Genomic DNA, 13224 nt, shown 5'->3' with positions numbered 1-13224 from the left:
CGAATGTTTTTAGACACTTTAAACGGCAAAACTGCCCGTCTTCTTACAATACGTGACAAGCATGACTTGACAAAAAGAGTACTCAAAAGTATTTTTGGGACTTATTTTCTTTATTTTTCAGAGTTTTGATGAGCAATACAACATTTTTTGGGGTTTTTCTTAAGTATTTGCATGTATTTACTATTCAGTTGTATTCAACATGGTGCAGTGCCAAGTATCACCCAGCAGGGGGCAGTGTGCCAGGCATCAGTCAGGGTTTATGACTTGTTAAAAATAAATATCCATCCATCCATCCATCCATTTTCCTGCCGATTGTCCCTTTCAGGGTCGCGGGAGGTGCTGGAGCCTATCTCAGCTGCAATCGGGCGGAAGGCGGCGTACACCCTGGACAAGTCGCTAACTCATCATCACAGGGCCAACACAGATAGACAACATTCACACATTAGAGCCAATTGCCAATCAACCTATCCCCATGTTTTTTAAATAATAAAATAAAAATCGTATTTATTATAAAATAATTCTTTTTTTTAATTTTTAATGAATTCTGGTTGAAATAACGAATGTTTTTAGACACTTTAAACGGCAACATTTTTTTTCTTACAATATGTGACAAGCATGACTTGACGAAAAGAGTACTCAATAGTATTTTTGTGACTTTTTTTCTTTATTTTTCAGAGTTTTGAGGAGCAATACAAAAAAAATATATTGTTTTCTTAAGTATTTGCATGTATTTATTATACAGTTGTATAAAAAAAGTGCAGTGCCAAGCGTCGCCCAGCAGGAGGCAGTGTGACTACTCACTATCCACGGTGTATTTAGGCGGGAAAAGTCCTGCTTCCTCCTCCTTTTCCGCCCTGAGCGCAGTGATGGCGGCGAGAAAAGTTTTAAATGGGCTCTTCACGGAGTCTCTCCCCTCTGTTCTTCCTCCTCCTGCCGGCAAACATCAAGGATAAAAGGACGGTAGGAGCAGATGAAGCCATACTTGCCAACCTTGAGACCTCCGATTTCGGGAGGTGGGGGGTGGGGTTAAGAGTCAAGTATTTCATATATATATATATTTATATATATAAGAAATACTTGACCTTCAGTTAATTCTAGCTATATATATATATGTTTTATTATTATAAATATATAGAAAAAATAAATACTTGAATTTCAGTGTTCATTTATGTACACATATACAGTACACACACATAACACTCATCTACTCATTGTTGAGTTAAGGGTTGAATTGTCCATATTCTCTGTCACTATTTTTCTAACCATATGCATGCACAGCTAGACTCTGGCGGTGGTGTCAGAGAGAAGAAGTCTAGCAAAACTCCTAGCCATTATGGACAACACCTCCCACCCACTACACTCGGACCTTGCGGAGAGAATGAGCATGTTCAGTGGAAGGCTCAGACTCCCAAAATGTAACACGGAACGACACAGGAGGTCCTTTATTCGGACAGCCATCAGACTGTACAATGCATATGTTCCTTGACTGCACTTAAATGTAGAATTTATGTAGAATATAGGTATATTATTCATATATTATCCATCCATCCCATCCATTTTTCTACCGCTTATTCCCTTTCGGGGTCGCGGGGGGCGTTGGCGCCTATCTCAGCTACAATCAGGGGGAAGGCAGGGTACACCTTGGACAAGTCACCACCTCATCGCAGGGCCAACACAGATAGACAGACAACATTCACACTCACATTCACACACTAGGGCCAATTTAGTGTTGCCAATCAACCTATCCCCAGGTGCATGTCTTTGGAAGTGGGAGGAAGCCGGAGTACCCGGAGGGAACCCACGCATTCACGGGGAGAACATGCAAACTCCACACAGAAAGATCCCGAGCCTGGATTTGAACCCAGGACTGCAGGTCCTTCGTATTGTGAGGCAGACACACTAACCCCTCTGCCACCGTGAAGCCATATTATTTATTATTATCATTGTTTATTGTGAGCAAACTGTGGTGCTGAATTTCCCCCAGGGATCAATAAAGTACATTCTATTCTACATTCTATTCTATTCTATTTACAGTTGATTAGTGGTCAGCGACCTTTTTGTATCCGCGGACCGGTCAACGCTTGATTGTCCCGCGGCTCGGGGACAAATGAACACTGAAATTCAAGTATTTATTTATTTTTTTTTTTCTTTGTCATGGAAAAGGGGACGTTTTTGTCATGAAAAAGGGAGGTTTTTGTGGTTGGTGCACTAATTGTAAGTGTATATTGTGTTTTTTATGTGGATTTAATAAAGAAAAATTAAAAAAAAATAATAAAAAATTCTTCTGCGGCCCGGTACCAATCGGTAATTCAATCTGCGGCCCGGTGGTTGGGGACCACTGCAGTAGATGACAGTATTGTCCTGTTTAAGAGTGTCACAACATTGCTGTTTACGGCAGACAAACTGCTTTACGGTAGACGGAAACGTGACTGCTGTTGTTGTGTGTTGTTACCGCGCTGGTAGGACATTAATGAAACTGCCTAACAATAAACCCACATAAGAAACCAAGAACTCGCTCTCGATCATTCTACAGTTATAACGTCATTGGGCAGACACGCTGTTTGTATTGTGGGAAAGCGGACGTGAAACCAGGCTGTCGACACGTCACTCAGGTCCGCATGGAGCTGGAGGGGGCGTGGCCTCCTGCTCCGCCTGAATTTCGGGAGAAAAATTGTCCTGGGAGGTTTTCGGGAGAGGTGCTGAATTTCAGGAGTCTCCTGGAAATTCCGGTAGGGTTGGCAAGTATGGATGAAGCGTGTCGTGTGTTGAATGTGCGTACCTCCACATGAGGAGGGCGAGGCCTCCACCAATCACCTGCAGGGCGATGAGACAGCACACGGCCGCCGTGGTGCCGCTCACTCCGCCGGCCTCACACGGAGCTGCGGTACAAGGCGAAAGTCAAAATGGCGGCACGCCCCGAATGACTGTATTTATCTTCTTTCCTTGCCAGCTAGTTGATCATAGAAAATATGTATGAAGCAATTCTTTAAAGGCCTACTGAAAGCCACTACTACCGACCACGCAGTCTGATAGTTTATACATCAATGATGAAATATTAACATTGCAACACATGCCAATACGGCCTTTTTAGTTTACTAAATTGCAATTTTAAATTTTGCGCGAATTATCCTGCTGAAAACGTCATGGTATGATGACGCGTGCGCGTGACGTCACGGATTGTAGCGTAAATTTTGATCCAGCCTCGATCCCAGCTATAAGTCGTCTGCTTTAATCGCATAATTCCACAGTATTCTGGACATCTGTTTTGCTGAATCTTTTGCAATTTGTTTAATGAATAATGGAGACGTCAAAGAAGAAAGATGTAGGCGGGAAGCAGTGTATTGCGGCCGCCTTTAGCAACACAAACACAGCCGGTGTTTCCCTGTTTACATTCCCGAAAGATGACGATGAAGCTTTGCTATGGAACAGAGCGGTCAAGCGAACATGGTTCCCTACCACATGTCAACAAGCAGGTTTCGGTGAGAAAATTGTTGCAATAAGTCGGCTCTTACCATAGACATGAGCAGAGAGTTTGCGTCGTTCTTCCTGCAGCTGCGGACTCTCTTGCCTCCTCCCAACGGCCCCGACCGTCGGAAGCTTACACCGTGGAGGAGGGGAAAAAAAAAAAAGACACTTGCGGTCACCACACCCCTCCGACTTTCAGGTAGGACTATATAATCTCACTAAAACACTAGTAACACAACAAGCAGATACAGGATTTTCCAGAATTATCCTAGTGTAACAAACAGTTCAGGGTGTCCCAAGTTAACAGAGAGTGAGGAGGGGGAGTTTTGTCCTTTCAGAGTTGCCGTAGGGCTGTGACGTAGGGTACGTGGTTGTGGAGAGAGAGATGTAAAGGAGTTCACATTAAAGGCCTACTGAAATGAGATTTTCTTATTTAAACGGGGATAGCAGGTCCATTCTATGTGTCATACTTGATCATTTCGCCATCTTGCCATATTTTTGCTGAAAGGATTTGGTAGAGAACATCGATGATAAAGTTTGCAACTTTTGGTTGCTAATAAAAAAGCCTTGCCTGTACCGGAAGTAGCAGATGATGTGCGCGTGACGTCACGAGTTGTGGAGCTCCTCACATCTGAACATTGTTTACAATCATGGCCACCAGCAGCGAGGGCGATTCGGACCGAGAAAGCGACGATTTCCCCATTAATTTGAGCGAGGATGAAAGATTTGTGGATGAGGAAAGTTAGAGTGAAGGACTACAAAGAAAAAAAAAGACAGGTCAGTGGGAGCGATTCAGATGTTATTAGACACATTTACTAAGATAATTCTGGAAAATCCCTTATCTGCTTATTGTGTTACTAGTGTTTTAGTGAGATTATATGGTCGTACCTGAAAGCCAGAGGGGTGTGGTGACCGCAGGTGTCTCTGAGGGAAGCCACGTTTCTCGACGAGGCGAGGCGAAGGCAGTCGGTCGGGCGGGGCTAAGCTTCCCCCCCCCCTCCTCCACAGTGGAAGCATCCCACGTTCAGGGGCAGCCGGTCGGAGGAGGCAAGAGAGTCCGCAGCTGCCTCTTTGACAGGTGCACGAGGAACGACGCAAACTCCCCTCATGTCTACAGTAAGACCCGACTTATTACCACCATTTTTTCACCAAAACCTGCCGGTTGACATGCGGTAGGGAACCATGTTCGCTTGACTGCTCTGTTCCATAATAAAGCTTCACCTTCGGGAATGTAAACAAGGAAACACCGGCTGTGTTTGTGTTGCTAAAGGCGGCCACAATACAGCGCTTCCCGCCTACATCTTTCTTCTTTGACGTCTCCATTACTAATTGAACAAATTGCAAAAGATTCAGCAACACAGATGTCCAGAATACTGTGGAATTATACGACTTATAGCCGGGATCAGGCTGGAACAAAATGGCCGCTACAATCCGTGACGTCACGCGCATGCGTCATCATACCGCAACGTTTTCAACAGGATACTTTGCGCGAAATTTAAAATTGCAATTTAGTAAACTAAAATGGCCGTATTGGCATGTGTTGCAATGTTAATATTTCATCATTGATATATAAACTATCGGACTGCGTGGTCGGTAGTAGTGGCTTCCAGTAGGACTTTAAACATCTAAAAAAAATTATTTGGAAATGTCCAACGGGCTCAGGTTGAAAAGCTTAAATGGGCCGCATGTGGCCCCAGGGCCTTCATTTGCCCACATCGGGGTTAGGGTTTATCTTTATACACACACCTTTTGAAAAATTACAAATATTACCATTCAAATTCAAATTTAAATAAATATATTTTTGAAATACTTATTGTATGTCTTTTTGGTAGTTATATGAATAGAATTAACTTCTTTAAACTGGTAGCCCACTTATTTGTCTAGTTTATTTTATTCTGTGTATATATGCATATTTGTATGTACACATACATATATATATATATATATATATATATATATATATATATATATATATATATATATATATATATATATATATACATATATATATATATATATATATATATACATACAGTGGGGCAAAAAAGTATTTAGTCAGCCAGCGATTGTGCAATTTTTCCCACTTAAAATGATGACAGAGGTCTGTAATTTTCATCATAGGTACACTTCAACTGTGAGAGACAGAATGTGAAAAAAAAAATCCAGGAATTCACATTGTAGGAATTTTAAATAATTTATTTGTAAATTATGGTGGAAAATAAGTATTTGGTCAACCATTCAAAGCTCTCACTGATGGAAGGAGGTTTTGGCTCAAAATCTCACGATACATGGCCCCATTCATTCTTTCCTTAACACGGATCAATCGTCCTGTCTCCTTAGCAGAAAAACAGCCCTAAAGCATGATGTTTCCACCCCCATGCTTCACAGTAGGTATGGTGTTCTTGGGATGCAACTCAGTATTCTTCTTCCTCCAAACACGACGAGTTGAGTTGATACCAAAATGGATACATGGATGATACAGCAGAGGATTGGGAGAATGTCATGTGGTCAGATGAAACCAAAATGGAACTTTATGGTATAAACTCAACTGGTCATGTTTGGAGGAAGAAGAATACTGAGTTGCAACCCAAGAACACCATACCTACTGTGAAGCATGGGGGTGGAAACATCATGCTTTGGGGCTGTTTTTCTGCTAAGGGGGACAGGACGATTGATCCGTGTTAAGGAAAGAATGAATGGGGCCATGTATCATGAGATTTTGAGCCAAAACCTCCTTCCATCAGTGAGAGCTTTGAATGCTTGACCAAATACTTATTTTCCACCATAATTTACAAATAAATTCTCCAAAATTCCTACAATATGAATTCCTGGATTTTTTTTTCACATTCTGTCTCTCACAGTTGAAGTGTACCTCTGATGAAAATTACAGACCTCTGTCATCATTTTAAGTGGGAGAACTTGCACAATCGCTGGCTGACTAAATACTTTTTTGCCCCACTGTAAATGTGTGTATATTCAAACCCCGTTTCCATATGAGTTGGGAAATTGTGTTGGATGTAAATATAAACAGAATACAATGATTTGCAAATCCTTTTTAACCCATATTTAGTGGCTGACTCACCGGCCGTGTAGGTGGCGGCGCTGTAGCCCAGCTGGTTGCTGACGATGCAGGTGAAGTGTCCGCAGAGCGGCACCTTGGTGACCAGCAGCCTGCTGCCGTCCTCCGACACCCGCCCCACGCTCTGGGTGACGGCCGCCCTCTCGTGCAGCCAACTGAAGTGGGGCTCCGTCCCCCACGCCTCGCCGCACACCAGCAAGGAATGAGAGGCGTTGATGCTGACCGTCACGTGATGCACGGGCTCTGGCCAAAGGTCAAAGGTGGACACGCCATCTCAAATAACCCTTCTTTAGGAAGGAGATATTAAATCAAGCTTCAATATTTTAAATGTATTCATTCAATTAACTATTTCAACCTGTATTGATTATTTTTGAACATGCTCACGCCTCACAATTCCACTAAATTCACAAAAAATTCATGATAATAATAATGCGGACGATAATGACAATAATAATAATAATAATAATAATGTACACTGATAGGCTAAGACTTAACTGACAAAATTAAAGGATTTATTTTAATTTGTTAAAGCAATACTACATTAAGGTAAGAGTTAAATTAGTGATAAATAACGATAGAATACATGAAAATATACACATTTCAATTAAAAATTATATTTACATATAAAATTGCAGAGAAATATTTGAAAAAGTATACAGTATACAAAAATGTTATGTAAAAAAAAATGAACACATTAAAATGATTTAGTTAACATTTTCTCTACAAACCCCATAAAAATATTAATTGATAAAAGATTAATACAGGAAAAAAATTATTGGTAAATGCAAACCCCGTTTCCATGAGTTGGAAAATTGTGTTCGATGTAAATATAAACGGAATACAATGATTTGCAAATCCTTTTCAACCAATATTCAGTTGAATGCACTACAAAGACAACATATTTGATGTTCAAACTCATAAACTTTTTTTCTTTTTGCAAATAATCATTAATTTAGAATTTCATTGCTGCAACACGTTCCAAAGTAGTTGGGAAAGGGCATGTTCACCACTGTGTTACATCACCTTTTCTTCTAACAACACTCAATAAACCTTTAGGAACTGAGGAAACTAATTGTTGAAGCTTTGAAAGTGGAATTCTTTCCCATTCTTGTTTTATGTACAGCTTCAGTCGTTCAACAGTGCGGGGTCTCCGCTGTCGTATTTTACGCTTCAGTAGCGCCACACATTCTCCATGGGAGACAGGTCTGGACTGCAGGCAGGCCAGTCTAGTACCCACACTCTTTTACTACGAAGCCACACTGTTGCAACAAAGCTTGTCATTGTCTTGCTGAAATAAGCAGGGGCGTCCATGATAACGTTGCTTGGATGACAACATATGTTGCTCCAAAACCTGTATGTACCTTTCAGCATTATTGGTGCCTTTACAGATGTGTAAGTTACCTATGCCTTGGGCACTAATACACCTCCATACCATCATAGATGCTGGCTTTTGAACTTTGCACCTAAAACAATCCAGATGGTTCTTTTCCTCTTTGATCCGGAGGACACAACGTAAACAGTTTCCCCCAAAAATTGAAATGTGGACTTGTCAGACCACAGAACACTTTTCCACTTTGCATCAGTCCATCTTAGATGAGTTTAGGCCCAGCGAAGCCGGCGGCGTTTCTGGGTGTTGTTGATAAACGGCTTTTGCTTTTCATAGTAGAGCTTTAACTTGCACTTACAGATGTAGCGACCAACTGTATTTAGTAACAGTGGTTTTCTGAAGTGTTCCTGAGCCCATGTGGTGATATCCTTTAGACATTGATGCCGGTTTTTGATACAGTGCTGTCTGAGGGATTGAAGGTCACGGTCATTCAATGTTGGTTTCCGGCCATGCCGCTTACGTGGAGTGATTTCTCCAGATTCTCTGAACCTTTTGATGACATTATGCAGCGTAGATGTTGAAATCCCTAAATTTCTTGCAATTGGACTTTGAGAAACGTTGTTCTTAAATTGATTGACTATTTGCTCACGCAGTTGTGGACAAGGGTGTACCTCGCCCCATCCTTTCTTGTGAAAGACTGAGCATTTTCTGGGAAGCTTTTTTTATACCCAATCATGGCACCCACCTGTTCCCAATTAGCCTGCACACCTGTGGGATGTCCCATATAAGTGTTTGATGATTATTCCTCAACTTTATCAGTATTTATGGCCACCTTTCCCAACTTCTTTGTCACGTGTTGCTGGCATCAAATTCTAAAGTTAATGATTGTTTGCAATAATTTTTTTTTATCACTTTGTCTTTGTAGCATATTCAACTGAATATGGGTTGAAAAGGATTTGCAAATCATTGTATTCCGTTTATATTTACATCCAACACAATTTCCCAACTCATATGGAGACGGGTTTTTGTAAGAAATAATACTTTAATAATGGTAATACCTTTTAAAAAACTGATGGTCAATTTTGACAGGTTCCTACTTAATTGTATTATGGATGACTTAACAAAATAAATGGAAAATATACATTTAGTTTTGCATGAATTACATACATTTAATTGGGTAGAAATACTCACTGTATATTTGAGACATTTGAAAACATTTTACACCAATTTTTGATCATTTATTTACTCCCCCCCCCCCCCAGTTTTCTAACTTAGATTACTCCAAAAGATGCATTTATAACTTTATTAGTCACAAAACTCACTTCTAATATTTACCTCGCTCATGTACAGTAACCTACCAAAATATTATATACAGCTCTGCAGTATTCTTGTACTATACATATACAGTATACTACAGTAATGTACACATAGTATACTGTTTACACAGTATACTACAATAATGTACACATACTATACTGTATACTCAGTATGATACAATAATGTACACATAGTTTAATATGGTAATGTACACATAGTATTCTGTATACACAGTATGATACAATAATGTACACATAGTATACTGTATACTCAGCCTAATACAGTAATGTACACATAGTATACACATACAGTATAATACAATATTGTAACACATAATGTACTGTGTACTCAGTATAATACAATAATGTACACATAGTATAATACAGTAATGTACACATAGTATACTGTATACACAGTATGATACAATAATGTACACATACTATAATACAATATTGTACACATATTGTACTGTATACACAGTATAATACAATAATGTACACATAGTATACTGTATACACAGTATGATACAATAATGTACACATAGTATACTGCATACTCAGCCTAATACAATAATGTACACATAGTATAATACAGTAATGTACACATAGTATACATATACAATATAATACAATATTGTACACAATGTACTTTGTACTCAGTATAGTACAGTAATGTACACATAGTATACTGTATACACAGTACGATACAATAATGTACACATACTATAATACAGTAATATACACAAAGTATACATATACAGTATAATGCATTATTTTACACATAATCTACTGTATACACAGTATAATACAATAATGTACACAGTATAGTACAATATTGTACACATAATGTACTGTATACACAGTATAATACAATAATCTACACATATTATGATGTATAATGTACACATACTGTATACACAGTATGATAATGTATACATAGTTCACTGTATACACTGTATGATGTATAATTTACACAAACTGTATATACACAATGATATATAATGTACGCATACGTAAATACAGTATGATATACTGTATAATGTAGACATAAATGCAGTATGATATATAATGTACACATATACAGTATGATACATAATGTACACATTGTATATACAGTATGATAGATATATATATATATAATGTACACATATTGTTTATACAGTATCATATATAATGTACACATACAGTATACACAGTATGATGTATAATGTACACATTCTGTATACACAGTATGATATATGTGCACACACTGTATATACAGTATGATATATATATAATGTACACATTGTCTATACAGTATAATGTACACATAGTATACATGTACAGTATGATATATAATGCACACATAGTGTATACACATTATGATATATAACGTACACATACTGTATATACAGTATGATGTATATATGTACACATTGTCTATACAGTATAATGTACACATAGTATATATGTACAGTATTTGCATATAACGAGATTAAAGACTCCAACTAAAGGTGCGGTTGTGGGAACAAATATGGGGTAAAATAAAAGACATAAGAGGTAATAAGGGAAGAACTAACAATTGAAGTAAACAGACTACTATCCAGTAAATAGAGTGTAGTTGAAGTGAATGGGTCAAAGACTACTCACCATATTCTCTGACCGTGCATCTTGCAGTGCTCCTGGCCCCCTGGTGGTCGGTCACGGTCACTGCGTAGACGCCGCCGTCCTCAGCGCTGTAGTCGCTCAGGTGAAGGACGCTCTCCTGACCTTCCAGACTCACGCGCACCTTGGCCTTGATGCCCGCGCACTGGAGGCTTCCTCCCGGGCACGCCGCCAGCCTCACGCCCCCCTCAGGGGCGCCGCTCTCGGGCTCCCGCTCCCACGTGACCTCTGACACGGCTTCCAGGGGCCCCAACTCCAGGTGGGCCCGCAGGAGGAGGGTACTTCCCGGGATGACGTACACTGGATCCTTGCTGGAGATGGACACGGACACGCCCTGGAGACCATGGGGGACTAGAGGAGAGGGGTTCAGTCTCACGCTCACTTCTGCACGTAGCCCATGGTCGTGCAATGTTGATATCAATAAAACTCTTACACAATGTTGATATCAATACAACTCTTACACAATGTTGATAACAATGCATCTCTTACACAGGAACAGCAGCAGCCTGGCAACTCTCCAACACAGGAAGTCCATGACCACACCACCTGATGAACACAGAAGACAAAAAACCGGTAAAAAAAAAAACTGACAAGACTTTAGGGTAAAACTATCAGGACTGTAACATTTACATTTTAGGGGGGGGGGGGGGGGGGGGGGGGGGCCACCATACTTGCCAACCCTCCCGGATTTCTCGGGAGACTCCTGAAATTCAGCGCTTCTCCCGAAAAACCTCCCGGGACAAATTTTCTGCCGAAAATCTCCCAAAATTCAGGCGGAGCTGGAGGGGGCGTGGCCTGTTTTCACGTCCGTTTTCCCACAATATAAACAGCGTGCCTGCCCAATGACTTTATAACTGCAGAATCAGCGAGGGCGAATTATTGGTTTCTTATGTGGGTTTATTGTTAGGCAGTCTCATTAACGTCCTCCCAGCGCGGTAACAACACACAACAACAGCAGTCACATTTTCGTCTACCGTAAAGCAGTTTGTCTGCCGTAAACAGCAATGTTGTGACACTCTTAAACAGGAGAATACTGCCATCTACTGTACATGCATATGGTTAGGAAAACAAAGATGGACAATTCAACCCTTAAAACTCAACAATGAGTAGATGAGTGTTATGTGTGTGTAAATGTGTAAATAAATGAACACTTAAATTCAAATATTTATTTTATTTATATATATTTTATTTATTCTTCTTCCATCAAACACGACTAGTTGAGTTAATACCAAAATGGATACATGGATGATACAGCAGAGGATTGGGAGAATGTCACGTGGTCAGATGAAAGCAAAATAGAACTTTTTGGTATAAACTCAACTGGTCGTGTTTGGAGGAAGAAGAATACTGAGTTGCATCCCAAGAACACCACACCTACTGTGAAGCATGGGGGTGGAAACATCATGCTTTGGGGCTATTTTTCTGCTAAGGGGACAGGATGATTGATCCGTGTTAAGGAAAGAATGAATGGGGCCATGTATCGTGAGATTTTGAGCCAAAACCTCCTTCCATCAGTGAGAGCTTTGAATGGTTGACCAAATACTTATTTTCCAGCACAATTTACAAATAAATTCTTTAAAATTCCTACAATGTGAATTTTTTTTTTCACATTCTGTCTCTCACAGTTGAAGTGTACCTACGATGAAAATTACACACCTCTGTCATCATTTTAAGTGGGAGAACTTAAATACTTTTTTGCCCCACTGTAATTGAATACTTGTGTATAATATGTATTAGCCTGCTATCTATTAGCAATCCAAACAAGACCTCTGTCCTTCTGCAATAATAATAGTAATAAAACAACGATAGCAGAATGTTGCTCCAATGTAAAAGCGACTCACAGTTGACGGTCCAAAGAACAACAGCAAGCGAGGCGATTGTGCCAGAATTGAAATGAAGCTTCCTCGAGCAGAGCTGTGATGCCAGCAGGAAAGAGGAAAAAAAAACCCCCTGCAATTCGTAACCAGCTTCCCAAAAATTCCCTTCACTTCACCAAAGGTCAAAGTGCAGCCTGGGAATGAAAATAGTCTTAATGCATCACAGGAGTGGTAAGAAGTAGCAGGTCTTCTGCTGGTCAGGTCCAAACAGCACCAGGCCCTGTTTTCAAGAGGGTTTCCTCGCAGTGGACTCCACCCCTCTTTCCTGCACAGAACAGCTTCCTCTCGACTGGAGCTACACATCTATTGTTAGGAAATGCAACAATATTGTGTTGTTAGGAAAGGTTAACAGCAGGGATGTCCAAACTTTTTCCACAGAGGGCCGCGCGCGGAAAAATTTAAGCATGCGGGGGCCATTTGGATATTTTTCATTTTCAAACCATAACAAAATATATGGATTTTTTTTTTAATCCTTAGGGCTCCTGGGGAGCATAGAGGGTCTCAGTCACTAAAATG

At 40.1% G+C, this 13224-nt stretch overlaps 1 protein-coding gene across 1 annotated transcript; it reads right to left on the bottom strand.

The window, feature by feature from the left end:
• Positions 1–636: 636 nt before the first annotated feature.
• si:dkeyp-97a10.2 (uncharacterized) lies at positions 637–12969 on the bottom strand. Its single transcript, XM_061915155.1, has 6 exons — positions 12673–12969; positions 11321–11377; positions 10817–11182; positions 6548–6787; positions 2780–2879; positions 637–930 (listed from the first exon to the last, which is right to left on the bottom strand). Exons 2-6 carry the CDS (start codon positions 11364–11366, stop codon positions 885–887), a joined length of 798 nt encoding a protein of 265 aa, XP_061771139.1. The 5' UTR covers positions 11367–11377; positions 12673–12969; the 3' UTR covers positions 637–884.
• Positions 12970–13224: the final 255 nt, after the last annotated feature.

This window comes from Nerophis ophidion, linkage group LG11, assembly GCF_033978795.1.
Source record: "Nerophis ophidion isolate RoL-2023_Sa linkage group LG11, RoL_Noph_v1.0, whole genome shotgun sequence".
In the NCBI taxonomy this organism is placed as follows: domain Eukaryota; kingdom Metazoa; phylum Chordata; class Actinopteri; order Syngnathiformes; family Syngnathidae; genus Nerophis; species Nerophis ophidion.
The sequence above is the reverse complement of the archived record's forward strand: the minus strand, read 5'-3'. Positions and strand labels throughout refer to the sequence as shown.